The 26,511-nt window shown below is 47.1% G+C and overlaps 1 protein-coding gene across 1 annotated transcript in view; it reads left to right on the forward strand.

Annotated features, from left to right (window-relative positions):
* The first annotated feature begins 6,634 nt into the window (after positions 1–6,634).
* The window catches only part of NTSR1 (neurotensin receptor 1), a 47,614-nt gene continuing 27,737 nt past the window's right edge, over positions 6,635–26,511 (forward strand). The window contains exon 1 of the mRNA XM_015881684.2: positions 6,635–7,633. Within this exon, the coding sequence (XP_015737170.1) occupies positions 6,977–7,633 (657 nt within the window). The 5' untranslated portion in view covers positions 6,635–6,976. The remainder of the gene's footprint in view (positions 7,634–26,511) is intronic.

Consider the following 26,511-nt stretch of genomic DNA (forward strand, 5'->3'; position numbering starts at 1 on the left):
TTCTCCAAACGACCTATTTCTTATTCTATCTGGTACACGAGGCTCATCATAAAAAGTGTCTGCATTCATATCAAAGAAAGCAGATAACCTGGGGGCACTGATGTATTTCTAAGTTCCTTGGAGGGGATCCTGGAAAGTGAAGATCTCCATCATGGTATGGATAGAAGCAAATGGGGCTGTGTTCTTCTCGACTCTAAAACACATGCAAGCAAAACTGGGGACAGATTCTGTCACACGGAGTTCAGAGTGGCTTTTGATTTTTAGTTCTTGATTGGTGCAGATTCTGTTTCTCTTCGTTGCTGGCTGGCAGAGGAGCACTTACCCATGCTCTGAGGTTAAACCATTCCTCTTGTCCGTGTAGCTCCAGGAAAAGCAAAGGCTTTAACATCTATGCTGAGCTGACTGGTGGCTGCAGAATTTGTTAAAGGATTAGCTGAAGAATCAGAGCAAGTTCTGAAGAATCAAACCATTTCAAGAAATCTTCCTGTTAATTGAACTCTGTGCCACTGTCTGCCGGTTCATCTCACTTTAGTGGCAGTTATCTTCATTATTACATCTATGTTTACCATGTAGTGAAATATGACTTTCTTTCATTAAATGGTCATTACTGAGTGAAAAGCACTCCATCTAATTTTTCTAACCTATTTCTCATCCCCTGTCATTAGTTTGGCTCTGCTGCTGTTCAGCAATTTCTTGTATGAATGCACCCTTCCACCCAAATCATTTTCTAGACGTTTTCCTCCAGCACTCAGCCCTGGATTCAAAGCTGGGTGTGCAGCTTTTGCTATTTTGAGCACTGCCAGAGAGTCTTGTGCTGCACTGAAAGAGAACTGATTTTGGTTTCAGCATCTCTAGATGCTGTGAAATCTGAGCTAGAAACAAGCTGTTATTTTACATGTTCTTTGCACCAGAGAAGGGGTCCTTATTTCTACATGAAAGGCAGATTTTCTTCTTTAAAAGTTATTCAAGATGAACCTGAGAAAAACCATGTGCTGCATTTCCTTTGCAGCGTTACTAGGGCCTGCCAGGTGAGAAACCTTCCTTCACCTCTCAGCTCCAACAGCACTAGAACAATTCTAGGAAAGATGCCATAGAATCACCTTTTTGTCTTTGCATTCGGATTTGACAAGATACTGGTGGTGTAGGCAGAGCAAACAACAGAAGAGGGGAAACCTCAAGATACAAAAAGGAGAATGTGCTGCAAGAGCAGACATTGTTTTTTGCACGGTGCAAAAATGGGTTGGAAATGTTTGCCCTTGGAGTCAGAATAGTTTGTTTGTGATTTATGAGATCTGTAGTCCAGAGAGCTCCTGCGCTCAGTAAGCATCTCAGCACATCAACCAAAGGTTTATTTCATGTAAGTTGTCTTTTTTTTCCCAAACCTCTCCTGTACCTGCAGTTCCTTGAACAGCTGTGATCAGATTTTCTAAAACTCTCAGGCAGTGAATGCAGCCCCAGTTAAGCCCCAGTATCACATTGAAAGGCACTGAATGAGCTCCCTGTCTAACTCAGGCTGAGCTGATTAGCCTTCCTGGCCATTTGTTTGCTGTTTTTCTCTTTTCAGCTTCCTGCCTGCCTCCTCTGGCTGTTCTCCTTCAGTTTAGTTTAGAGCAGTCACAGGGCTGCTCTGTGTTATGGTTTGGGGTGAAATCCCCCCAGGAAGTCTGCAGAGAATTGTTCCCAACAGTTTGCTGGCCTGCAGGTATGGGAATAAACCCTTCCCTTCAGGCTCACGCTCACCAGCAGAGCAGCAGGTCCTGAGCCTACAGCAGTGTTACATGTGGAGCAGCAGGGCAGAAATGGGACTCATGTACACCCAGGTACTGCACTACACATTGCTGTAATAGTAGGGATGGAGCTCAAGGAGCAACACCTTCTGCAGCCTCTCATTCCTGTTAACAGCCAGAAGGGACCATTCCACCATTTGTGGAGGGTGAAGACGTCTCACATCCTAACTGCATCCTCTTCTTCTACAGTGAAAGGGATGTCAGCTCTGGCTCCATCACTCTGACAAAAAAATAGGAGGATGTGGGCTCTTAGAGGGAAAAATAGCAGGAACAAAGCAGATTGCACAGTACAAACCAAACACATTCACAGCAGGTCACAGTGTGCTTTGGACGGCAAAAAACTATCAAATTTTCATGTCTGCTGAAGTGGCACAGAGTGACTCAAAGCCTCTGTGGGGTGTCCCAGGTAAATTTCTACTGGGAGCAGCATTGGGGACAACCCCTCACAATGCACTGCTGAGTGGAGCTGCTGGAAACTTCAGGGCTGGGAAGGCAGATGGCATCCCTGAGAGGCATAGGGCTGCCCACCTGCACTGCTCTAACCTAACTCTAACCCTAACCCTGACACTAATCCTAACCCTAACTCTAACCCTCACCCTAATCCTAACCCTAACCCTAACTCTAATCATAACCCAGCCAGAGCCAGGCTGAAGCCTCAGGGACTGCAGCAAATGCAAACACTCCCCTTGGATTCCTCTGTCTCATTTCACTGTATTTCTTCCTGGGGTAAAACAAGATTTTCAAAGGGAAACTACATGGCAGTGCACAAGCACAGTGTGTTGGGCATTTATATTATATATGAAAACAAAGTGTGTTGCCACAAGGAATCTGATTTGGGCTTGTTGCAGTCACAACTCAGGGGATCCAAAATCTGCTTCTATCTCTGAACTGAAGCAGCTGGTATCTTCTGTGTGTGTCCAGTCAACGCATCTGGCTCTGTCTGAGAGAAATATTGTAATGCCTATAGGCCATCTGTTAATGTTAAAGGAATTTTTGCTAAAGTAAAGGGATGAATCTGAACACCCAGCACGCAGAAGATAAGACCTGTACAAAGAATGCAGACACCTCCTTTCCCAGCTGTCCATTCCCAGAGATTGATCCTTCTTCAGGGAAATTCTCTTACCAACATCACTGTAGGTATCCCAGTGTGCTCTGTTTTCCACTTTCCTATTTTCTTTTAAATCTGTCCAGGGACACAATGCTGGGGTATGAGATCATTGCTCTGTGCTGGGTGTGACCCCTCTACTTTGCCAATGCACACACCAATGTGTTCACACTGAAGAGTCTCAGCAGTTTCCTCTGCTATGAAAATCAGAGGCAATAAATATCCCATGTATCAACAGTTTTGATTTAAAATACTCTCCTGAAATCGTTTCAGCCAAATACAGTAAATAACGTGCAACAGTTGGGAATCCTTTATTGCTTATCCCAACTAGCAATACTTCATTTTGCAATACGCTGGGTAATGCAGTGCTTGTAAGTAATGATGCAGTCAATATTGTAGTCAACAAAGCTGATATATGCCCAATTTTCTATCACTCCTTTCTTCCTTGTGCTCCCCAGGACTGTATCTTACCAACCCACTTTAGACACCCCTGACTTTTAGGGATGCTTGAAGAAGGGAGCACCTGTCCCATTGATTTCAATGGGACCCGACTTTATAGGTTTGAACCAGTAGTCTGCTCTAACAGATATATATGATGGGGAGCTGTGACCTCAGCAAAAGGAGAAGGTTGATGCTGTCATTTAACGTCTGTTTCTTGCAGAGCTTTCTCTTTGCTGCTTTTCATGTCCTTCAGAAAAATCCCACCCGGAGAAATCAGACTGCAATAGGGTTAACATGAAAAATTCCTAGTGGTCCCAGCTGCAAAGGGAAAAGCAAAGAAGAAAAACACTTGGGTCAACATAAAAGGGAGTGAGGCAATCTGGGGGCCTCGTATCCTGGTCACTGTGGGACCCTCAGCTCACAGTCCAGGAAGTTTTAATAGGCAAGGTCTTTAGGTGATATTTTCCTGCAAGATTTTAAGTAAATGCCTTGCTGTAACATTTGAGATCAAGAGCCTGTTGGTTTCCATCATTCTTTTCTGTTCTAAGCCACAGACACACACATACAAAATATATTAAAACGAGCCCAGCTTAGCTAAAAGGTCGTCTAGTTCAGAAACAAACAGCAGGGATTTAGGCTGGAAGCTTTAGCTCACAAGTAGAGAAGGGTGCACCTCCAGCTCTGCTTTTGCTTGAAGGAGGATATGGATTACCTCCCTGCAGGGAGCAGAAGTGAAGGAGAGAAGAGATGGTTTGGCATTCATTTCAATAACCCACACAAGGAGAGGGACTGTGCATATCCTTCAGTGATGCACAAGTAATGGGGACACTAATAGTGTGTTGGGAGATGCTCTCTGCTGGATGGTGTCTTTGCTTGGCACTACAGTTCTGCCCATTCCAAGGGAAGGGTTTTCAAGGCTCAGCTCTGCACCACAGGTAGGTATCCAGCTCTGTAAAAATGATGTGAGGACAGAAGGTAGAACAAAACCTTCCTATAAAGATATGAGAGACGCTGACCCTTTTCCAGCTCCTGATCCACATGATCAGGCTTTCTTTTATTTTCTTCTTTGCTTGGTGACCCGTGCTTCTGCATGGGGAATGGCAAAGCTGCATGTCAGCAGGCAGACTCTGGGAAGGCAGCATACTCAGGCTCAGCTAGGATAAACTGTTGGTAAATTTACCAGCACTGGTGTACATTGGAGAGCCACATCATGATTTCACATCTAGTCACGCACTCATGTTCTCTGATGACTCTACAAGAGGTGCAAGCTAGCTAGTTGACTTGATAGAGGAGCAATGAGTCAATATTCTTGCTATTCAGCCTCATCTGCTAGGAAGAGCTGAAAAACAGGTACCTTCCAATGAGATTTTATGAAAGCGGAGGTTTGGCAATTGACATAAACTGCAGCAGCCTGATGAAGTGCTGATGGTAAATCAACAGCTACATTGATTCCAGGTAGCTGATATTTCAGAGTGCAATTAGAATTCTCTTGTAGCAGCACCTCTGGGTATTCTCTGCCAGCATTTGGCACAGAGAGAAAGTGGAGAAGTTGGTACCTGCAGCACTTGGGAACAGCTGCTGGGACAGAGAGAGGAGATGTAGTATCTTCCTTGTCAGCAGCAGTGCCTGCGTTGCCTGTGTGCAGAAACACAAGGCAACAGAATCCAAAACAGAGCATTTCTAGAGACAGCTATTGATATAAACGTGCACAAACACACTGGAAAATTAGACCAGCTGATGGGTATCTAGTTTATGGGGATAGCAATTGCTTTCCACAAGGCCAAAACGAAGTTACAGGGCTAGGGACAATAACTCTTTGTTATGGACAAGAATCCCAAAGGAACTCTTTCACTGCCTCAGGGAGGAGTGCTTTAGTGCAGAAGCATGGCTTTGGGCTTGGATCACAGGACCATAAGCTACTGTAAATGGGGGGCTAAGGAGTAGGAACATCGGGAACCTGAGAAAAGAGCACAGCCCCCACTGCAGCTGTACTTCAGACAGCAGCACAAGGACATGGAACAGGGGGTGAGAGCAGCTGGGGACCCCAACCCTGACAAATTCCTATATGCTGACAGAGACCTCATAGAAAAAAACTGTAGATAAAAGGAACACTGGTGCTAAGAAATTATTAGTCATTCTTTAAGCCAGTGTGGGATGAATGCTAGAAAACATTTAAATGACTACATGAGACTAAATAAATCTGATTTTGGTCAGCTTTCTGTGGTGACGCTGTTTGCTGGATATAAGAGAAATTTGGGGGAACGTTGGTTGTTGGTGGCTGGCTGTGTAAAGTCCACTGTAGGCATGCAGAGATTATTTGATTGACTGCAGGATTAGATGTCTTGCATCAAACAGATAAGTGGTGTGCAAGGCGTCAGTGCACTCAGAGCCCACCGGTGTTTGGAAACACAACATCTGTCAGCAAATAAATTCAGACAAGTTATGGTTGCCTTCGCCAAATCAGTGGATGGGAAATCCCTGGATGGGATTTCCTAGATCTCTGTGCAATAGTAAAGAGCTTTATCATAAAGACAATCAAGTAAACAGCCCACTGAGGTTTTACAAGACAACATCCAGCTCAGCACCCCGAGCTTGAGAAAGTAACCACCAATAACCCCTATCCCGGGGAGCCCTTTGCTGCAGGGGATCCTTTTATCACCCACAGCATCAACGTGGCATCTTCACACCCCCTGCAACAGAACAGCTCATAGAGGACGGTTCATCCCCAGACTGGAGGATGTGGAGCTAAAGGAAAAGTGACATATGGGGATCAGAGCAAAGCAGCTCGCTGCTGATGTTGCTGAGTTGTAGGGCTGAGAAGTCTCAGGGCAGAGGTAGATATTTTTATGCGTTTTAAATGCATTTTAAATGCATTCCTCCTAGAAGTAGCAGAGTGTGTGGGATGCTCACAGGGCACGGGAATATCCAAGGGTGCACTGCTGGTGTCTCTCATGACTTGGGGATAGAGTTGAAGGGGGTAAATAGGGCTAGGGCACTTTCCTAGTCCCCTGCCAGCCCTCTCCTTACAGCTCTGCCTCTGTGCCTGACTTTGCATGGGATGGAGAAGTGGGGTTCCAACGGGAGAAGGGGGGCCCAGTACCCGGGGCTCCGCAACCTCCTCTCCCCAGCCCATCCTCTCCTCCCCATCGGCTCCAGTTCGGGCGCCGGGCTGGAGCTGCCGAAGCCGCTTGGCGGCGGGGCTCGGGCAGGGGGATCCGAGAGGAGGGGCCGCCTCCGGGGCCGGGGGAAGGCAGTTCGGGGGGCGGCGGTGCGGCGTGTGCCGGCGCGGCTGTGCGAGGCGGGCGGTGGTGTGCGTGTGTGTGTGCGTGTGTGTGTGTCTGTGTGTGTGCGTGTGCGTGTGTGTGTTCAGGGAAGCTCCTGCCGTACCCGGGCACATCTGGGCTCCGGGAAGCTGCAGGGAGGAGATTCCAAAGCTGCGGGCTGCACACAGAGCGGCGAGGCTGCTCCGGCGCTTGTGTCTGTCTGTGTGTCACACACTCACACACGCACAGCAGCCCGGCAGCGGTAGGCGCCTCCTCCCCGCCGCATTAAAACGAGCCAAGTTTCCTCGCTGGGGGCAGCGGTACGTCGGGGCGGGCGGCGGCTCCGACCTGCAGCCCCGGCGGGGCGGCCCGGCCACGGGATGCACCCCAACGCCACGGCCCCGGCCGTGCCCGGCGGCTCCCAACACCTCCACCCCAACGCTTCCAACCGCTCCGACCTGCTCTCCAAAGGACCCGACGAGGAGGATCTGGACGTCAACACCGATATCTACTCCAAAGTCATGGTGACCATCATCTACCTGGCTCTCTTTTTAGTGGGCACCGTGGGGAACTCCATCACAGCGTATACGCTGGTGCGCAAGAAGTCGCTGCAGAACCTGCAGAGCACCGTGCATTACCACCTGGCCAGCCTCGCCTTCTCCGACCTCCTCATCTTCCTCCTCTGTATGCCCATCGAACTCTACAACTTCATCTGGGTCCATCACCCCTGGGCTTTCGGGGGAGCTGTCTGCAAGGGCTACTACTTCCTCCGGGATGCCTGCACCTATGCCACAGCGCTTAACATCGCCAGCCTCAGCGTGGAGCGCTACATGGCCATCTGCCACCCCTTCAAAGCCAAGAGCATCATGTCCCGCAGCCGCACCAAGAAGTTCATCAGCTGCATCTGGATTGCCTCCTTCCTCCTCGCCATCCCCATGATCTTCACCATGGGGGAGATTTATGCTAAGGATCAGGATCCGGATTCCATCATCTGCACCACCATCGTGGACACCTCTACGCTGAAGACAGTCATCCAGGTGAGGACCCCGAGCAGTCGGGGATGGGCAGCTGCCTCCTTCCCCGAGCTGGAAAAACCCAAACTTTGTCGAGGGAAGGACAGAGTGGGTGGGGGAGATAAGGCTGGGGAGCCGGCTTTGGGAAGGGGGGGAGCGGAGCAGCCCCGACAGAACAGAATGGGACAGAGTGTAGGTGAGCTCTGTAGTTTGATGGGTGGGGGGATGTCGGCTGTGTTTGCTGTGCCCCATACGGCTCCTGCCCCCCAGCGCCAGGCTGAGCACCGGGGTGAACCCCACAGTGAGATAATCTGGGCCCCGGGATACGGCAACAACCCCCCCCCATCCGAAGCAGTTGTCCCTGCTGCCCGCACACAGCCTGCCCTGTCCCATAGCGGGGCTCTCTGTCCCACATCGCAGGGATTTGCATGCAGAGATCCTCAGCCTCTCTTTACACCCCCTCCCCTTCGGCTGGAAAGGGATGAGCAGCATCAGGGCAAATAAACCCATCTTTCTGCTCCACTCTCCCTCCCAGCTTCTTAGGATGACCCACAGCTCATTTCATCTGTGAAGTAGCAGACTGATCTCAGAAAGTTTTGGGCAGCCAACAGGAACAGCAACTGCAAAGCTGGCAGCTGCTATTTTGGCTGTTTGGAGAAAATCATAGCTGGTCTAACTAGTGGCCCCCTCCCCGACTTCAGAAAGGCTTTGCTGGTCTCCATGCACTGCTTAATCTAACACTCCCATGAGTGGAAAGGATTTCAGCATCACCACTCACAGCACTCTGAGGGGTTGAGGCATTTGTTCACTGGAGCATTAGGCTTGAAAAATGTAAGAGAAGTGGAAGGAACGGCAGAAAGAGCCTCCAATCTCCATAGCTCCTTTGCCTCCAGGCTTACGTATGATAGCTTCTCAGACTTCTATATGAAACATGAATTTCAGGTGGGTCTAATCTGGAGCCAAAAGCCTTCTAAATGTTCCTGCAGGTAAAGAATTTAAATGGAAACAATGATTTCACCCTCTAAAAGTGGGTGAGGATACAGACAGGAGTAAGCCCACAGACTGCAGATGTTACTGGATGTCTCTCTGAGTTTCCCACTGTGCTACTGCTCCAGTGACCAAAATCCAGCCCCAGTAGAAGCTCTGAATTCCCTCCGAATTTTGTCTTCACACCTAACTTTCACTTTCAGATCATGGAGGTTGTTTCCCCTGTAGCTTTATAGCTTTTCTTAGAGGCAGCCCAGTGTGCTTAACCCAAATTCTCTATTCTCTAAGGAGGAGTGAGCCGTCTGATTTAAGAACAATGTGGCTGGAATGCATTATTTCTACTTATCTTCCTTTAAGGATTAAACCCATGCTTTGTGTTAACACGATAGAGCTGAGGATAGATTATTTCCTAGCCATGTCTATGGAGATTGAACAATTCTCAACATATTTTACAGTCTCGCTGTTATTCAGGATCTACCTTATCCTGTTACCCGAGTAAAAGACAGGCAGACATTAATGCATTGTGTATGAAGTTTGCCTGTGGCCTCTTCCTTACATTTTTTATCATCATTTCACTTGTGAATGTACTGAAAGTAAAAGGAAGGAGGCAGCTGTGGGGGAGGCAGGGGAGCAGAATACTTTTCCTTCTTGGGAACCTGGCTACAAATGTAGATTTGTTAAGATAGGAACTAATATCATGGCTTGGGGCTCATTCCTCAGCACCCAACCTGAAGCAGGGCCCTGGGTCAGTGAGGGCTGCAGAGTGAGTAAGCAAAGCAGCTGCAAGTCGGGTTTGAAGTGCATTAAGGGAAACCATTGCACAGCGTGTGATCGAGCATTCTCATGTTGTAAGCTGTGCAGGGGTTTTAAAAAAACCCAACGAATAATGGAAGACCTGTGAAGGAAAGGGCAATGGTAATGCGTGAGAGTGATGCACAGAGGTCCCACAGTTCAGATATCCAGAGCCCTTGAGTTGTGCAGAGGGCTGAGGATGCTTCAGAGCAGGTCTCTACATCTCTTTCGTTCATTTTCTGCTTTTAAATTAATCAGAGCAATGATACATTTGCTCGAGCTGGCGAATCTATCGTATTAAATCACTCAACATATTTCGCTCTTCCTGTTTGGCCAGCTGCCTAAAGTAAATTGGGATTTTTTAAATTCTTTTTTATTTATTTATTTTTTTGAATCCATCGGTTCTCCAAGAGGTTTCATTTGGTGAGTAATTGCAAGCCAGGCCCTAAACACAGCAAATGTAACCATTTATAGACTCAGAGCTCAGTGCTCACACTGCGGAGCCCAGGAAGATGTCCCTCCTTGGGTTGGAGCCACCTCAGAGTGAACACTGGACGTTCTCATTGAAGGCTCTTTCTGACAAAGTTTCTGACTCTTTGCTTGGAGTCTTTAAGGTCTGATGGACATCCCCAAAGGGAACTGCACTGTGTGCACAACTAAGTTTCCTTATAAAAGGGAACAAGAGTTAACCATTCAAACAACACGCCACACACACAATTTCTGCTCATATTAACACGTACCACTTGATCTGCGCAACTCTAAGAAGTAATTACTGGCATTCCTCTAGTAATTACAGATTGCTCAGTGCAGCACACTGCTAAGCAGGCAGAGCAACACATGTGTGCTCTGTGGGGTGTCACCCATCAGCACCATGGGGTGCTGAGCATCCCTCCTTGTGCCATCACGGCGTGAGCTCCGTGCGACCTCTGGCATTTAATTCCTTACAGCAGCTCTGCTTCCCAGCTTTGTTTATCAGCAGCCTTGCAGCTGCTGAAGTCAGGCTGGTTTATTCTGTTCTCCTCAGTGCCAAGCTTGCCTGTTCCTTCTGTCTGTTAGGGGTGTCTGGTTTGGATGCTGGCATCGTTTTGGGATCTGGTCACAGGAATAAGTCCATTATAGTACATCATTTAGGTCTAGTTAACACTTTAACTGGCACACATCCTCTAACACATGCTGCAGCCAATTTTATGGTGGGTTGTTTTTTTTTCATACAAATTAAGCACCTCTCGAAGCCATTTCCATACAAGTAAATTAATGTTTTCATGCCACTTCAGCTGGAGGAGGTTATAACAGCTGCTCTTTATGGTACCACCAGATAAAAGAGCTGTGAGGCAGAGCGACATGTGGGCTCTGCTCCCCTGCGGGTCAGCACTCGTGCTTTTGGCTGCTTGTGGTTCTGCTCTCAGAACAGGAGACCCCTCAGTGACTGCCCCACATCCACCAGCATTCACTGTCCATCCTGTTCCAAAAGGACCTAAATTTTACTGTCTGGGTGGCAGTGCAAATACTGTTTTCCTTTAGTGCCATGGTGCAGCATAACCCAGAATGTCCCCCGGGCTCTGACTGGGCCACCTGCAGCCTTTTAGCCTCAGTAGGGTGGTTCAGGTTACCCCTTTCCAAGCCTTTGCTGTTTGTATTCCTGTGTAGGGTGTCTGATACACGCTGGTGGTTTATCCCCACTCTTGTGTGGCTGCAGCTCTCCCACCCTGCAGGTCCATTATCTGTTGTTTTATGAAGTCTGCTCATGGTACAGTAAATAACACAGCACATGAAATAACAGGTACTCTGCTTTATTTTCTCTTGCATTGAAGTAACGTGCTGAAAGGCTTCAGATCTGATGGGATAAGAAGGAGGGAGCAGACACTGGGGCTGAGGATGGAGGAGCTCTTTCTTGCGTGCAAGATCTCTCACACAAGACAGCTGGCCTGAACGCTTCCCTGGCCCTAAGCATGATTCCAAGTTCACCTATTCAACCCCCATTTATCCAAGGGGCCCAGCATCCCACACACAGTATTGCAAACACTCTTTTACACCTTTTCCAGTGAGGACATGTGGCAAGATGCCTGGCAGGTCCATGGGGCCCTGAAAATAAACCTGGCAAGCGTCTCTTCATAGCACATGAAAAGCAGCAATGAGTAAAACCAAAGGGCTGAATTCTCTCCATATTTGCTGGCATATCGTATCCAGGATTAGTCAATGGCTTCAGTTCAGGAATTCTGCGTTCATTCTAATGCTGGCTAGAGGAACTGAGGCTGGTCTCTTTTCCTTAAGTCACAGCCAAATTCCTGCTATTGCTTTTACTAGGAGGGCTGTTTTCAGTCACTTACATGGTGATAATCCTACCCCTGGAGCCTGGCTGATAAACTGTTATGAATAGATAAAGGTACAGGGTCTCTGCCCACCAGGGAAGCCCACTCAGCAGCAGCACAGATCAGCTCCTCTGTGGCAGGACTATGTCTGATGCAAGGTTTTAAAAGTCCCTCATACCACAGACTGCACAGGTGTCCATAGGACTTTAATCCAGCAAACTCAGCCCACCCAGTCCCAGGCCATTTACACATGCTCCATCGTACAGCTGGATCTGACTTGAGCAAGCTCCTGTGTTTGTTGCTTTACGTAACTGCTTGGCCTGCTGCGTTCTGCCAGTTCTTACATAATTTCTTCTCTTTCTTCCCCCCCAATTGATTTTAATTCACTTGATATTTTTTCCCTCTCCAACCCCCTTCTCGAGTTGTCAGCTGGAGGGAATCAAAAGTGAGGAAACATGGCCAATCAATTCAGCTCTTATGTTTTCCTCTTAACAGCGCCTTGTAAGAGCAGAAGAGATGAAGGTATTCCAGTGGCTCCTCTTCTCAGGGAAAAAGAAAAAATGCAGCTGCCTTTAATCTCCTTCCAGATCAGTTAAAACAGCTATTTAATAGTCTTCTCTCTCCTTCCCCTCCTTCCCTTTAAAGGCTTTTTCTATCACTTCTGTGCAGTATCTGCTGGAGATGTGCAGATGGCATTTGTGCCTCCTGTGTCCTACCCAACACACCTGATGGCCGCATCCAGGGGTGGGGGCTCTGGACACCAGTGGTGTCACCGTCCCATTTCTCAGCTGTGAAAGTGGTGTGTGCCATTGTCAGGAGAGAACAGCAGCTGAGCAAAGTGTCCAGAGAAATTGAGGGTATGGTGGGACCCTGAGCTGATGGGGTCTGAGTGTTGTGACCATTGAGCCCTAAAGCAGGCATTGTGAGATGCCAACATGGCAAGCCCTGGTCCTAGCATCCCTCTTTTCATTTCAGAAAGCAGGTGAAGCTCTGTTATTACACTCCCAAGCTGCCTGGTTGTTCTCCAGCATGGAGCACTCACGCCATGTGAAGCTGGATGCGTTTCCAATGCCTGCACTCCCTTATCTCCACTGCCCACATCCCTCTCATCATTCACACTGGTGTGGCAAAGAAAAGCAGATTAGAAACTCTGAGCTTCTTACTGGGACCAGGGGTTTTTCTGCCTTCATATACATGTGACCACCCTGTGGTCTCCCGTCTAGTGTGACCTTGGCTGCTGGCCCCTGTCACCCTCTGCAAGGACACATCAGAGCAGAAGGTTTCACAAAGACCTGCCCTTCCCCAAGTGATGCATTTGGCAAATTTAATAACATCAGCCCACACATTTTGCCTCCTGTGGGTGCCGTTCCTTCAAACTAATTTCAAGGCATCACAGGTGTGGGATTAGGAAAAAAAGAAAAAAATAAGCTGACAATAAATCAGTCGAGCTGATGAGTTATTCAAGTAATAAGTGCCAGGGGTTGGTTTTGAATAAATAGGTGGTGGTGATGGAGTACTAGACCTCTCTGGGAGGGAGAAATTGCTGAGCCGCTGGTTCATCCCCAGTATTTCTCTGCATTCAAAGTGTCAGCTGTTGATTTTTCTATGGGAGGGCAACAGCAGTGAGAGATGTTCATATCCTGTGCTCAGTCCTGAGTGCACTGAGTGTGCATAGACCTCCTCCATTCTGGGCTGCCACAAAGCTGTCCCTCCTTCTCTTACAGGACAGAGGATGCTGTGGGATGGGTCTGGACACGGCTGTGTTGTGTGCAGGCTCTGTTTGCTTCCTCCCTCCTGTGGCTTTCCCACTTCAACATTCATCAGTGTATTGTGTGCCGCTGGGCACGGCTCCATGGCAGCTCATCTCTAGCGAGGAAATAAAGTAACAGTGAGCAAAGTTCTTTTTAACCGAACTCTTGCTTGAGCAAGAAAGATAACTTGCTTTGAAGCTTTTAATTTCTCAGGGGTTGGAGATGACTGTCAGCTGAAGGCAGGCGATGAGCTTTTCTAGTTAAAATCTTTTAAAAATAACTTTTCACAAAGTTTTCCATATCTGAATGGGAGGGAGGAGAAGCATCACAAGTGCTCACGAATGGAACCTGAAGGCATCTCTATATTGTGAAGCCACACATGGTGAAAAGCCCTTTGGATCTCAGTAGTTCGGGGCTGTCAGAGCAGCTGCAGGGCTGGGGCAGTGCCCTGGGGGCAGCAGTACCATCCGCCCGCCCTCACCCCATGTTCCTCACCCACAGTTTGCAGCCAGCCTGCAGGCTCACATCTCCCCAGATACAGCACCCTGTGCTGTAAATCTCCCTTTATAAAGTTGTCTCTTTGCCAAGCGGATTTCTAAATATACAGAAGAGGAACAGGCAGCCTAGACAGAGCTGGGGATGTAATCTGATTTCAGCAACGTGTTCCCTTCTCTTTGCAAATACCCTCTGGTACTTCCTGCCAACTACTACTCCCTCTAGATAATAAAGAATAAATTTAAGGCTGCTGCTGTTAGAGCCAACTTGTGCTTCTGAAGCAAACCTATTAGCTTGCTCCTGGAGATTGGTTCCTCCTTCAGGGAGCATTTCTATTGCAGGAACCGCTTTAAAAGGAAGGAGATGAGGACACTGGAACTCTGTGTGAGCCTTCACTGCAGTCACTTGGAGTAACTTGATGACCATATTGTTTCCCTTCCCACCACAAGCCAGTGGCTCCTTTCTTGCCCTGAGCAATGCTCACTTGCTGGGCTCGCTTCTGCTTCTCACCCCGCAACTAACTCACTGCCTTCCTCCTTCAGCCTTGAGGATCAGGGTCTGCTCTCCCAACTCATCTTCTCCAAGCAGATCTCTGCAGCACAGAACTGCTTCACAGCAGCCAAGAGCGCTTTGACGCAGGGCGACATTGAGCTCAGCAGAGCCCTGGTTTTGATCAGGGCTCCAAGCAGCTGATTAATGGGGTTGTTGCGATGCCACGTCCCAGTCATTGCAACACCATCAAAAGCAATGCAGGTCTGCAGAGCTGAGTCATGTGGATGTGGTCTCAGTCGGTGGTAGGGCTGTAGCACCCTGCTCTCCCATAGAATGGGTTTTGTGAGCCCACAAGTATCTGAGTGTGCTCAATACCAATTTAATATTAATTTGCTTTTCACTCCTCTTCTGTGTTTTCTTTCCAAACCTTCTCATTAAAATGCAACGCACACAGCCAGCAGGAAAGTTTAGCTCGTTGTTTGCATCATTCTATTGATTCCTTCTTGCGTTTTATCCTCGAGAGGACAATTTATACATTTAATTTACTCATTCCATTCAAAAGAGAAACTCACAGAAATGCCCCTCCCTGCAGCCCACACTTTGTTCCTTCCATCACTGTCAGTTACGGTCTTACACGACACTGTCACACTTTCTCATCCTCGTGTGAGAAAGCACTGCAGGAGGAAGGGTTCAAACCATTGCAGAGTTATTTGACCGCAGTCACCAACCCACGGTGCTGCCTGAAGAAGTGGAAGATCCCTTGAAAGGGGACAAAGTTCTGCAGGAGTGTTGTTGGGACCCAACAGTGCCGCTGTGCAAAAGGATGTGCATGCATTGCTCATGGCCACATGAGGAAATTTCACCATCAGAATTTCACCATCAGAGCACAGGGTAAGCAGAGAGTCTGAGGGTGGTGTTTCAGTAGCGGGTTGGTCAGCAATAAGCTTGCATGCTCTGAAAGCTGCTCAGGGGCTTAGGGATGGATTAGCAGCAGTGGCCAGGAGGGCACCAGGACGTGGCACAGCACTGTGCCAATGTCTGCCCTGACCCCACAGCTCTGCAGGGAGCACCTCCGTGTCCCAGGTCTGAATCACACTATGCTCCCTATATTCTCCCCTGGCCCTCAGCCCTGCTACCTTGATCTGCTGGGCTGACACTGCAGTGCCCATGAGAAGGTTAAGAGTCCCCAGAATGAGTTTTCCAGAGCACTGAGGGCAGATCTTGCTGCTGCCATTTCTTCCAGCACTGAATCTGTGCTCTTTGTTGTAAACAGAGCTCACACCAGAGTCTGCACTCAGCACTGGGACAGTATTTGACTTAACTGTGGCCTTTAATTTATTTATAACTGCATATCCAGCAGTTGGTATCATATTTAATGCAAACAACATTCAAGTGAAATCCCCACTGAGAGGCACATTATGAAGATTAACAGCCTGGCTTTTCTGTTGCTCCGATTAATACAGTGCTGATTTGTGCCTGGTGCTTTATAGACAAGCGCAAGGAGAGCTGACTGTAGGAACCTGAGCTTAAAGCTGCTGTTGTGCAAAATCAGTGCCTGACACCCTGCACTCATCTCAACAGCCAGAGGAATGGGCCTAGAGCATGAAGACCTCTGGGAAACACTGACATCCAGGAAAGGAGGAGAAAAATAGGGCCAGGGCATGCAAGCCACAGTGCCAGGAAAGCAGGTGGGCATTGCATGGAATTGCAGTGGGGGAATGTTAGGTTTTACAGCCCTCACCCAGCGGACAGCCATGCAGCCTCACCACCCCAGCTGCCCCCAGAAAGGTAAAGGTGAGCTCCATCGACCGCACTGCACGCCGTCTGCGTGGGTTGGATTTCTTTTAATTGCACAGCCTGCTTCCATTTTAAACAAGCTGTCAGGAAAATTAATTTTCGCCAAGCTTAAGATGACATTGAACATGTTCTCGTGCCCTGCAATTATCTGGAGATGTTTTATTCCTTTATGTATTTGTGTGATGAATTTGTCAGGTGTAATGCTGTAGGCTCTTTAGGAATTTTATTAATAGGTTTTTGTCTACTCTCCTGTCTGAGTCCTTATGTCTCCTTCCCACCCTTTGTAATCAGATTACTCCTGCTCCCAAATTCTTGTCCCATTCTCATGTGTCACAGAGGAGAAATGTGGCCAAACCTCTGAGAGTTGCCAGGGCAGGGATCTGTTCTGCTTTGCTTTCTGCTGTGGATCACGCTTGTGCTCCAGCTCTGCAGAGAAGCTGCTGCGGGCTCTATGGTGCTAAATAATGCAAAGGGGCTCTTGAGGGTGTTGGCTCTTGTCTCGTCTCTTCCAGCAAATAAGGTCTCCCCTCATTACTGCCTGTGTGCTCTGAGCTCCTCTGGAATGGACTGGAAAGATATCTTCCCCAGAGGATGGCTGCGTCGCAAATAGACCATGCAGGAGGTCTTCCACTTTCCATGAGTGCTCCCCTTCCCTTCTTCCTTCCTCCCCTTTTATCAGTGGAGACTTCTCAGGAAAGATTGTTCACATTCAGGGATGTTACAGCAGGAAGAAACTGCCTTCTGCCTTCATTACTCTGAAACAATTCTGGTTGGGAAAGGGAAAATTACCAGGCACACTCCAGAGGTTTTCTCATGTCCTATATTGCTGTGTTTAATGCCATCCCTTAAGCATTAGCCTGGCTAAAAATTGCTCTGGGGGCTCACAGGGGCTGCCCCCCCATGCTGCAGAGGCCTGATCCTGCTGTCACATAGTGTTATGGGATGGGACAGCAGCACCCACCCCCTTGCTGTGGGGCAGCTGGCAGTGCCTGGATGGGACAGCTCTGTTTTGCCATGCACAGGGATAACCCTGAGCAGTCAGGGGGGCAATTTGCTCTAAGGACATACGGATCGATCTGGAGAGATGATTTCACCTCATGCTCTGAGGGTACTGTGGATAAAGCATTGAAGCCCAGCTGCAGATTTGCCAGGCACTAATTGCTTTTCAGCTGCGGATTGTCTTTGCTCTCCGGGAGGCTGATCTGCAGCCCTGTGCCATGCAGTGAGGGCATATCTTGGTGTCTGTAGCAAGGTGTGCCTCTCTATTTCCCTCCTAAAAGTCTCTCACTGAGTGTCACACAGGAGTTATTTGAGCTCCATGAGGTGCAGGGATGCTGTATATCTATCTCCCTTTTTAGTGCAGGGGACTTAGCCTAGATGACTTTTAAAGGTCCCTTCCAACTTGACCAGTTCTATGATTCTATGATTCCTTGATTCCATTCCCAGCCTTTGGCCAACCATTGCAGAATGCTCTAGGGAAACTCACCCTGATGTCAGAATGGAAGGCTTTGCAAGCATATTTGGCTACATCACACAGAGCCACGACTCTACCTGCCAGTCCTTGCTCTGCAGGTGCAGCATCCCCTTATGAAGCTGTGCTGTTCTGCCAAATGCAACTGGGGCATTTCAGGTCAGCAGGAAAGCACTCAGGTGGAGAGTAGGTTGTTCTGCCTGGCTGCCTCCACTTATCAACAATGTGGGGCTGGTGTGGTGGTCAGGCAAAGCTGGGTGTCTCCATGAGCCCACTGCTTCCACCACTGACCCCAAATGGAGCCAGTGTTGCACCACTTCACCTGTTGGCACAAACCAAGGAGCTACACCTCAGGGAGATGACATTTCCAGCTCCTCCTGCTTACAGCATTCAGCAGAACTGGTGTAGTTCAAGCAGACCCCATTCCCCCAACCCTCCCAGCCTCTCCCAGCTGCCGGCCAAAGTCTTGTGTTTAAATTGCCCAGAGTTGAAGGAGACAAGTTTGCCTGGAGCACCAGCATCAATCCTGTGGCAAAGACAGACTGATAAAATAAACAGAGATTTCCCTGGTTTTAGTGCTGTTTAGATAACTTTGAAATGCTTATTATTCAAATAAACGAATCGCACAGCCTTTTCCCTTATTTTTGGCTCAAGAAGAAGTCAGTGAATTTCCTTTTTCAGAGCAGAACGTTTGTGCTTTTTTGCAGTGATTGAAGGAGCAGCACTGTAACCAAGCCCTTCACAGTGACACATTTTGTGTTGGCAGAGTGCTGCATCTCCAGAGCCTCTGTGCGCCATACAGCCCAGGCTGTGCCTCCCCAGAACCTGTGCGTGCAGCTGGAGCAGCCCTAGGGAAAGCAACTGCAAGGAGCTGAGCCCTGCAGCACACCACTCTGTGCCCTGCAGTGATTTCAGGTGCAAGTCAGCATCAGGGCTAACAGACAGCGTTATATTCCCCCCCCTATTTTCATGCAAGGCAGGTGATGTAGCAGGAAGGCAGGAGTGTGGGTCCCTGCCCAGAGGGCTCTCCTTGCTGCACTGCTAGGAAAGTCATTTCCCAAAGAAGTTGTTCCTGGCTTATATCACTGTAAGTGAGAAGAGACACAGAGCGGTGCATAAAGTGCCCTGGAAACTGCTGCTCAGCTCTTCCTTTAGAGCCTCATCCACCCAAGTAATTACATGTGGCTCAGGAAGCTCATGCTGCCACAACAATATCATTGCCCTCTAACTTTTCTGTTTTCATTTACTTAAAGCATTAGTGGTCAGGAACTGGCACAGCTGCCCAGGAAGTGGTGGGGTCACCATCCCTGGAGTGGCTCAGGAACTGATGAGGCACCGAGGGATGCAGGCAGTGGGCATGGTGGGGTGGGATGCGGTTGGACTTGGGGATCTCAGAGCTCTTTTACAACCTTAATGAATCCATCATTCTATGTCAATTTGCATTTTAAATAAGGAGATAAGGATAAAGCTGATTGGTAACTTGTTCACTGCATGGGTGAAGGTAAGCATGAATCACCACGTCATGCTCATGCTTTCTCTTTCCTTATGCATCTCTTGCATTAAACTGAAGACAAAGGGGAGAAAAAGTGTGGGTGACACCTGGCTGGCTTCCTCCTTTGGGCCTCCCGGAGGGATGGTGACATGCCCTGGGCATTTTGAGGAACAAGGAAACTTTCATCCCCAGATAGTGCTCTACTTTGGAACTCAGTGGCAAGCTGAGCCCATGAAGTGGGAGTGGTGGTGTAATGGAGGAGAGTGGCTGGGTTTGGGGGGCAAGGAGCTGCAAGTTGACTGTCCCAAACCTGCTCTGTTCCAGGTGTATCCCCAGCCTTGAAGCATGTGCTTTGCAGGGGATGGTTGCGGGATATTTTTAGCACGCTTCAATTTAGTGCAGGTCGCAGAGAAATAGAGCATCAGTATGTGAAAGAGCTGTCATTCCACTTCCAGTCTAGCAGGAGTAACACATTGACTTATTTATGAGAGCAGTCAGCTCCCTTCTCTCTGTGTCTAAAAATCTGCTTTACCACTCCCAGCACAGAACAATAATTTTACTGTCAACATTTATGCCTCCATAATAAAACCTTAAATCAGGCTAAGCAGGATTTGAGGGAAGTAGACATGTTCCCTGTTTATTATATTTTTCACTCTTTCCAAAATATTCCACTCTTTCACTGTCTAAGCCATCGGGCAGCAAATCACTGTGCTGGCCAAAAGGAGGGAGAGGAAATTATTTTTCAAAGCATGAAGGCTTCTGGATAAACCAGTGGCTGCAACAGTTCCCAGTGGCTATACAAGCCTTTGGGTGTGGATGTTGCTCTACCTTCCATCAGGAGGGCTGGCAGGAGGGCAGCATCCCCCCTTCTTGTCCATCCCTCATAGCTGCACTTCCTTGCAGGAGGAGAGGAGCCCAAGTGCACAGCAAACATCAAACTGTTCATTAAATCTCAAAAGACAACATCCCGATGCTTTGTGCCCAGTAGGAGAGGCTTAATCTGTTAGCTGGAAAATGCCCACATTGAGAACAACTAATCTTTCACCTAGAGAATGAAGATATTTAATGCTCCCTGCAGCAGAAGAGCAGGTGGATGCCTCTCAGTGGCACACCACGAAGAAAGAAAACATGAAGAGCTGCAGGGAAGCCAATATAGAAAGCCATGAAGTCTTTCAATGACCACCTGCAATGTCCAATGTTATTCTGAAGTCTGATGTGAATTTTTCTGCCTGAAGTGGAGATTTGGGGATTTGTGTTTATGGGAATGCCAGATTGATCTCATGGACTAGATTTTGGTGGTGCACTGAATGATGCCTGCCACGAGTATGAACAGTCCTGAATGAGTCACTGAGGGTAATGCAGATGGGGCTGATAACCAGCAAGAAGGGCTTGGCCAGAACAACGGAGATCCTAAGCTGACATGTCCTCGTGCTTCAATGATGTAATTATCTTCATGAAAAATGCCAGTTCTTATTAAACAATTGCCTGTCATAATTGTCTCCAAATCTGTCATTACCAAGGAGTCAGCTGTCATTTGCAAAGATGTGCTTCTGGAAATGTCTCTGTCTAATTCCAATGAGATGACCCAGCAGAGCATTGCTGCAGAGTATAGAAATAACCCTGGGGTGTATCAAGGGTAGAAAAGCTCCCCAGCTGCTGGTGCTCCCCAGATGCTGCTCCGATGTCTTGGGCTGCAATAGCACAGCTCAATCCTCAGTACTGCTCTTGCTCATTCCTTAGTGCTTGTCATAGGAAAGCTGGGGTCAAAGGCTGCAGGGATACATCTGCTCCCAGTGGCCAGAGCCACAGCTTCTCCTCCATCCTGTCTTTTCCACTGGAGATGTGCCTTCTCCACTCAGCAGAACAATGGGGTTGGTGGTTTCGTAGTGAAATAGTTCACTTCCAAAGGAAAAGATGCGTTTGGGTCAAAATGAGAAAAAATAGAGGCGAGGAATTTATCAAGGATGAGATAAACAGACCAGTTAGTTTGGGGTCGACCTATAGCACTCTGTGAACCTTTATTCACAGCACAGAGCTTGAGTTGAGGTGAAACACTTTGTTTCCCTTTCTGCTTATAACCATCTTCTTTTTTGACTCGGGACAATTCTGAAATAAGACAGAAGGTCAGCATGTTTTGTTTTGTTTTATTTAAGATGTTGAGAAGAAATATGTTAGCATTTCTGAAAATAAATCAGTGTTTAAAAGTGTGGCACAGTTCACCATTTCCCCCATTTCTTGGTCCTTACGACAGTGTGCAATATACCCTTAAATGCACAAAGCTTTTAAATTATACAAACAGGTTATATTTTTTGCACAGCTTTTATAGTCTCACTGTACTGAGTCAAAGCATTTCTGGTCTGGCTTCATCTGACACTGCGCCAGGTTCCACTTCTTTGAAGCATTCCAATTAATGCATAATAGATAAGTAAACAGAGGTGTAAATTGTCCCCTAGAAGTTTGGTGCTGTCTTCTTGGCATTCTCTTCTGATGCATTTTGTTTCAAGCATCTCTCCTCTAGCTTGCCCATGTTTTAGCCTGCTAAGGATCAGATGTTTTCCCTTGCTTGTGCCAGGTATACACCAGGGAGAGTATTTAATAAGCTTTCTAATTGGCTCTGAAGATAACAAACCAAATAGCAATCAAATGGTGATACCTCTCCCATTCCACATATGGTTCAGGCTTTTCTTGTTCTTCCAAGGTTGTGCAGGGACTCTGTACCATTAAACACCAGAAATCCCCTTTTCCATCAGTATGATCCCTGCAGAACTTGGCACACTTCACAACCAGCTCCAGACAGATCCCCCCCTGTGAAACGCTTTGACGCACCATTTAGGTGGCATAACGCTGTCATTAGGGCTATGCTTTTCCAAATTAAGCAGTGCAGGAAACAGAAGTTCAGATAAATGAGGGCTGTAAGTGCAGGAGAAGAGGTGGCAGTGAGGTTGGGGCTGGGGCAGGAAAATTCCCATTCAACAAATAAAAAACAAATTCAAAAAATACTATTAAATAGAGCTGATTAGAGAGAAATGAAGGTAACCAACAGCCAACACAGTGAGATGCAGATCATCAAGGAAGGCAGAGATAGAAGGCAGGAGAAACATGCCTTGGTGGGGAGCTGAGCAGGTGACCAGCTGCAATGCTGTCTGTGTGCAAGCAAGGAGGAAGCAGCATGCCTGAAAAATCTCCAAAGAAAAAACATTTGCAGCTGTGATAAAGTAATGCTCAGCAAATTCCCTGGGCTGGCTGAGGTCTGGCTCTGCTTTGGCGATTGTCCTCCTTGCTGGTGATCACTCACATGTTGATTGTAAACAACTCCCAGCAGGGAGTTGAGTTCTTGCAAACGTTTACTTTCTGTCTTAAAATCAAGTAATGCTTCCCTGAGCTGGAAATTCGATACAAGCCAAACAGAAGGGATGACTCATAGGAGTGTTTCCCATTGCCACAAGTTTTACCTGCAGAGCTTTATCTTTGCCAGCTCCATCTAAGCGCATCAAACGTTAAGGATGCGACATTCACATCTTTGGTTACACCTTTTTTTTGAAGCCGTGTAGACAGCAGGAGAGTACCAGCAGGGCAATGTGCTTTCACCCTTGTTCCTTTGCTTATGATACCCTTGGCTGAACCTTGCTTGGCTGTTACACTACAGCGCATTACTTCATGTGATCAGACTTTGGTGTGCAACAAACACCCGCCTTCATCCTCATGTGCTCTGCTCCAACATCCCTGTTTCTCCATCAGTGCCTTCAGTGCTAATGGAACAATCAAGGACCCAGATGTTTAATTCCCTTGACTCAGTCTCAGAGTGCACAACATAAGACAAATAGAAGAGTCACTCTTTCAAGCTTCCAGGAATTCATTTAAACCACAGATATTGCTAGCAGGCCAATTCCTCCCTGCCTTGATGAAGTAGCATGCTTCTTTTCCCAAAGTCTATATATTGCTTTATTCATTTGTAATATCCACGTATTCAGTCTGCAAGCCTGGCATTTCAGCTCCCCTGTGCATATTTTTATTGCTTTTAGTCAAAGCAATATTACGTGGGAGCTATAGTGAAGAATGGGAAGTCAGACTTCACAGGTCAATTTAAGGCTTTATTTTAAACTCCACTACAAAACAGAGAAATCCATTGTGAAAATTCTTGGGAAGAAGAGGTTTAGATTAGATTTCACTGTTTTCTGCCTCCGTTTATTAAGTTGAATAACAGGAATAATAAAATCTCTCTTGTACCCAGAAGGGAATGGACAGTTTTGCTTAATGAACAGCACAATGGTTTTGTCCATAAAATGCTGAATAAATTCAGCTTCTTTCCACCAGTTCAGCACTACACATGCTATTCTATTCTCTCCATGAAAATTCATCTCAGTGCACGAATACGGAGAGCTAATGAGAATTCTCTACACTTAAAGGGATAAATTAAGGTATCACAATTACCAAACTGTCTTCCATTAGATGGAATTATTTATGAGAACTTGTCACTTAAAAGACTCTCAGTTTTCACTGAATCAGAAATCAAGAAGTTTAAGGCTGCTGTCATTTTATTTTTTTCCCTACCATCTTGACACATCCCTTCCTATATTGCAATGAATTGCTTGAGAGAACAGAGTATGGGATTTTTGGCATCTTCTTTATCCACTGTTGCTCAAGCGGAGCCCCTCAAAACAGCTCAAAGCTGTGGTGATTGATCCTCACATGTTCTGGTGCTCATCCTTACGTGACCAACAGGAGGGTCCTTCATGGAAGGTGAACCTGAAAAAGCTTAAATTTATTGCCCTGACATTGAATTTGCTGCCAGGTGCTGAGTACAGGAAACGCAGTCCCACCAAATAATTACATTCCTCAGTATTTTTGAAATGGACATCTCAGATCTTTTACGCTCCTCCTCGCATCCTCACAACTTGAAGATGCAATTTCTTTTCAACTGGAAGAGGAAAATAATATTAGAAGTGCTTCCATAATCCATTCTGAGTCAGTATTTTGGGTGCAGAGCACAGCGAACCGAACAACAAGCAAACAGACCCAAACCTGGGCTAGGAGGCTGTACTTTTATTTCACATAGAGCAGACACCTCAGCTGCACATCAGGAGGGCAGTGTGAATGCAGCTTGCCCATTAACAGGCCAGCATGAGCGAGTCAGCATGACCCTGTGGTGCAAAGTGGTGGTTCAGGAAGGGAAGGGGTGCTACACCATGGGCAATAGGCAGCAGAAGGGGTCACAGAAACCTCGAGGTGAGGGTGAGTTGGGGGTGGTCCACAGTGCATCTGGCACAGACCTTTGGTCACCTCCTGCAGTGATGGACATGGCATATGCTAGGACTATGGCAGAGCTGTCCAATAACTTCTGAATGTAAGAAGCTTTTTGCAAATAAACATAAGGAAGAGAGTCAAAGGATGATTTCACCATCAAATCCTTGTTGTGTGGGCTGTTGCAGCAGCAACAGAAAGAAATGTGGTGTGTCAACCTGCTTGCTGGCAGCACAGCCAGGTGCTCCATTTCCGTGTGCTTGATCTGAAACCAGTATCTAAGGAGTGAGTTGGAAATTAGGAAAAAAAATAGGGACTAAATACTCAGTTGTTGGCTATGAATATTTATGACAATATTGGACTTGCAAATTTAAGGCAATTTAAATGTCAAAACCAGTGTAAAGTCTTACCTTTGGTAGATAAGGCAGAGAAAATTTATCTTGATTACAAGTCATAACATAAGGAGATTAGCATCTCGGGGCAGCAGTGATAAACACTTCTGTGCTATCCCCTTTATAAGCCATGTACTTCACAAAGATGAGAATTAATTTTAATAAAAAAATCACCCCTTAATTAAACAGTTAGGTAATTAACAGGGAAATCCTGGTTGCATTCATGACACTGTGATTATTCCATCTAGCTAAATCACCTCCTCTACTGCACAGGCTCTGCCTCCATAGCTCTTTGAGGAAGAAAGGTTTCTATTTGAGACAGAGTCTTCTTGTTTCTGAGAAACTTACCTTAGGGATAAGTGATTCTTGCAAGTAATTACTTATATTTTAAATGGAAATTATTTTAGTTAATGCATAGGAAAGACAAGCACAAGCAGTGTCTGTGGTAGTGTCCCTGCAAGCAGGGTAAGCGGCTGCTGAGCATCCGCAGGGGTTCCACTGCTGATTCCTGCACTGGAGAAGTAAGAGTGTCAGGAGCTGGTTTCCACTCCAGCTTCTAGGTCAGCATATTTTGCATCCCTCCATGGACCTTCTTGGTTTTGAGAAAAGCAAATGTGAAAAACACCCCTACTGTTAGCAGGCTGCAAATTGCTATACAGGAGGCTGAGCAGCCATGGGGAAATGGAAATTCTTCTAAACCTGCAATCATAATCTAAATTTAAGGAAGAGCAGTTTATAACTTTACAGGCCTCTGAGACCCCTACGGGCCCCAAGGAGTTAATTGACCCAGCAATTCACACTGGCCTCATCCATCAGACTTATAGCCAATTCCCAGTGCTGGCTACAACCAGCTGCTTTGGGATAAGGTTCAAAGAAATTAAGAACAGCAAAGAAACCAACCCACTGGCAGAATATCTGCCTCCCGCCACTCATCTGGTGGCTGGATTAAGCCTCAAAGCAGAGGTTACATAAAGTCTGCATGCAGTAATGACTCCTCAGCAGCTGCACCAGAAATGAATCTGACATTTGTCCTATTAGTCTCATTTGCAGTCTTATCCTGTAGCATTTAGCTCCACGTGTTCATTTTGCACTTCAAATAATATTAAAAAAATAAATAAAAATCAGTTCTGAGAAATGGATGTGCAACTGGGACTTGGCTTTGCTATGGTTTGCAGCAGAGCGCCATGACCTCCTTGGTACATGTTGTTCTGGAATCACTTCCTGAAGAGCTGTGAGGGTTTGGAGTTCTGCTGGCCTTGGAACCTGTAGTTCTGAAGCCAGATGGGACACACTGGGGCCTGACCTACTCAGTACAGGGGATTTTAATTTGCCAACAGAGTCACTGGTACCAGAAAAGGGAGGTTCCTGTGCACGCTCTCCTCTACAGCCACATTAGGTTTGCAATTGCTTTCCCTGCCTCCACCTTCCCTTGCTCCCCCTCAAGCCATCATATACTCTCATTCTCTACCTTATGCATGCTTACCTCCACAGTTTCTGAGGTGGCAGATCCCCTGAGATCCGCAGAGCTGTCAGGTTTCCTGCAGCTCCTCCATTTGCTTCATCTCCCCCACAAAATGGCAAAATGTGCCTCTCCCTCCTCAGCACAAGGCATGTAATTCTACAGTCATAGCAGCAGAGCACATAGTATTGCTGTAGAAATATCAAGTAGATCCCTTTTAAAGT

Source organism: Coturnix japonica, chromosome 20 (assembly GCF_001577835.2).
Source record: "Coturnix japonica isolate 7356 chromosome 20, Coturnix japonica 2.1, whole genome shotgun sequence".
NCBI lineage: Eukaryota > Metazoa > Chordata > Aves > Galliformes > Phasianidae > Coturnix > Coturnix japonica.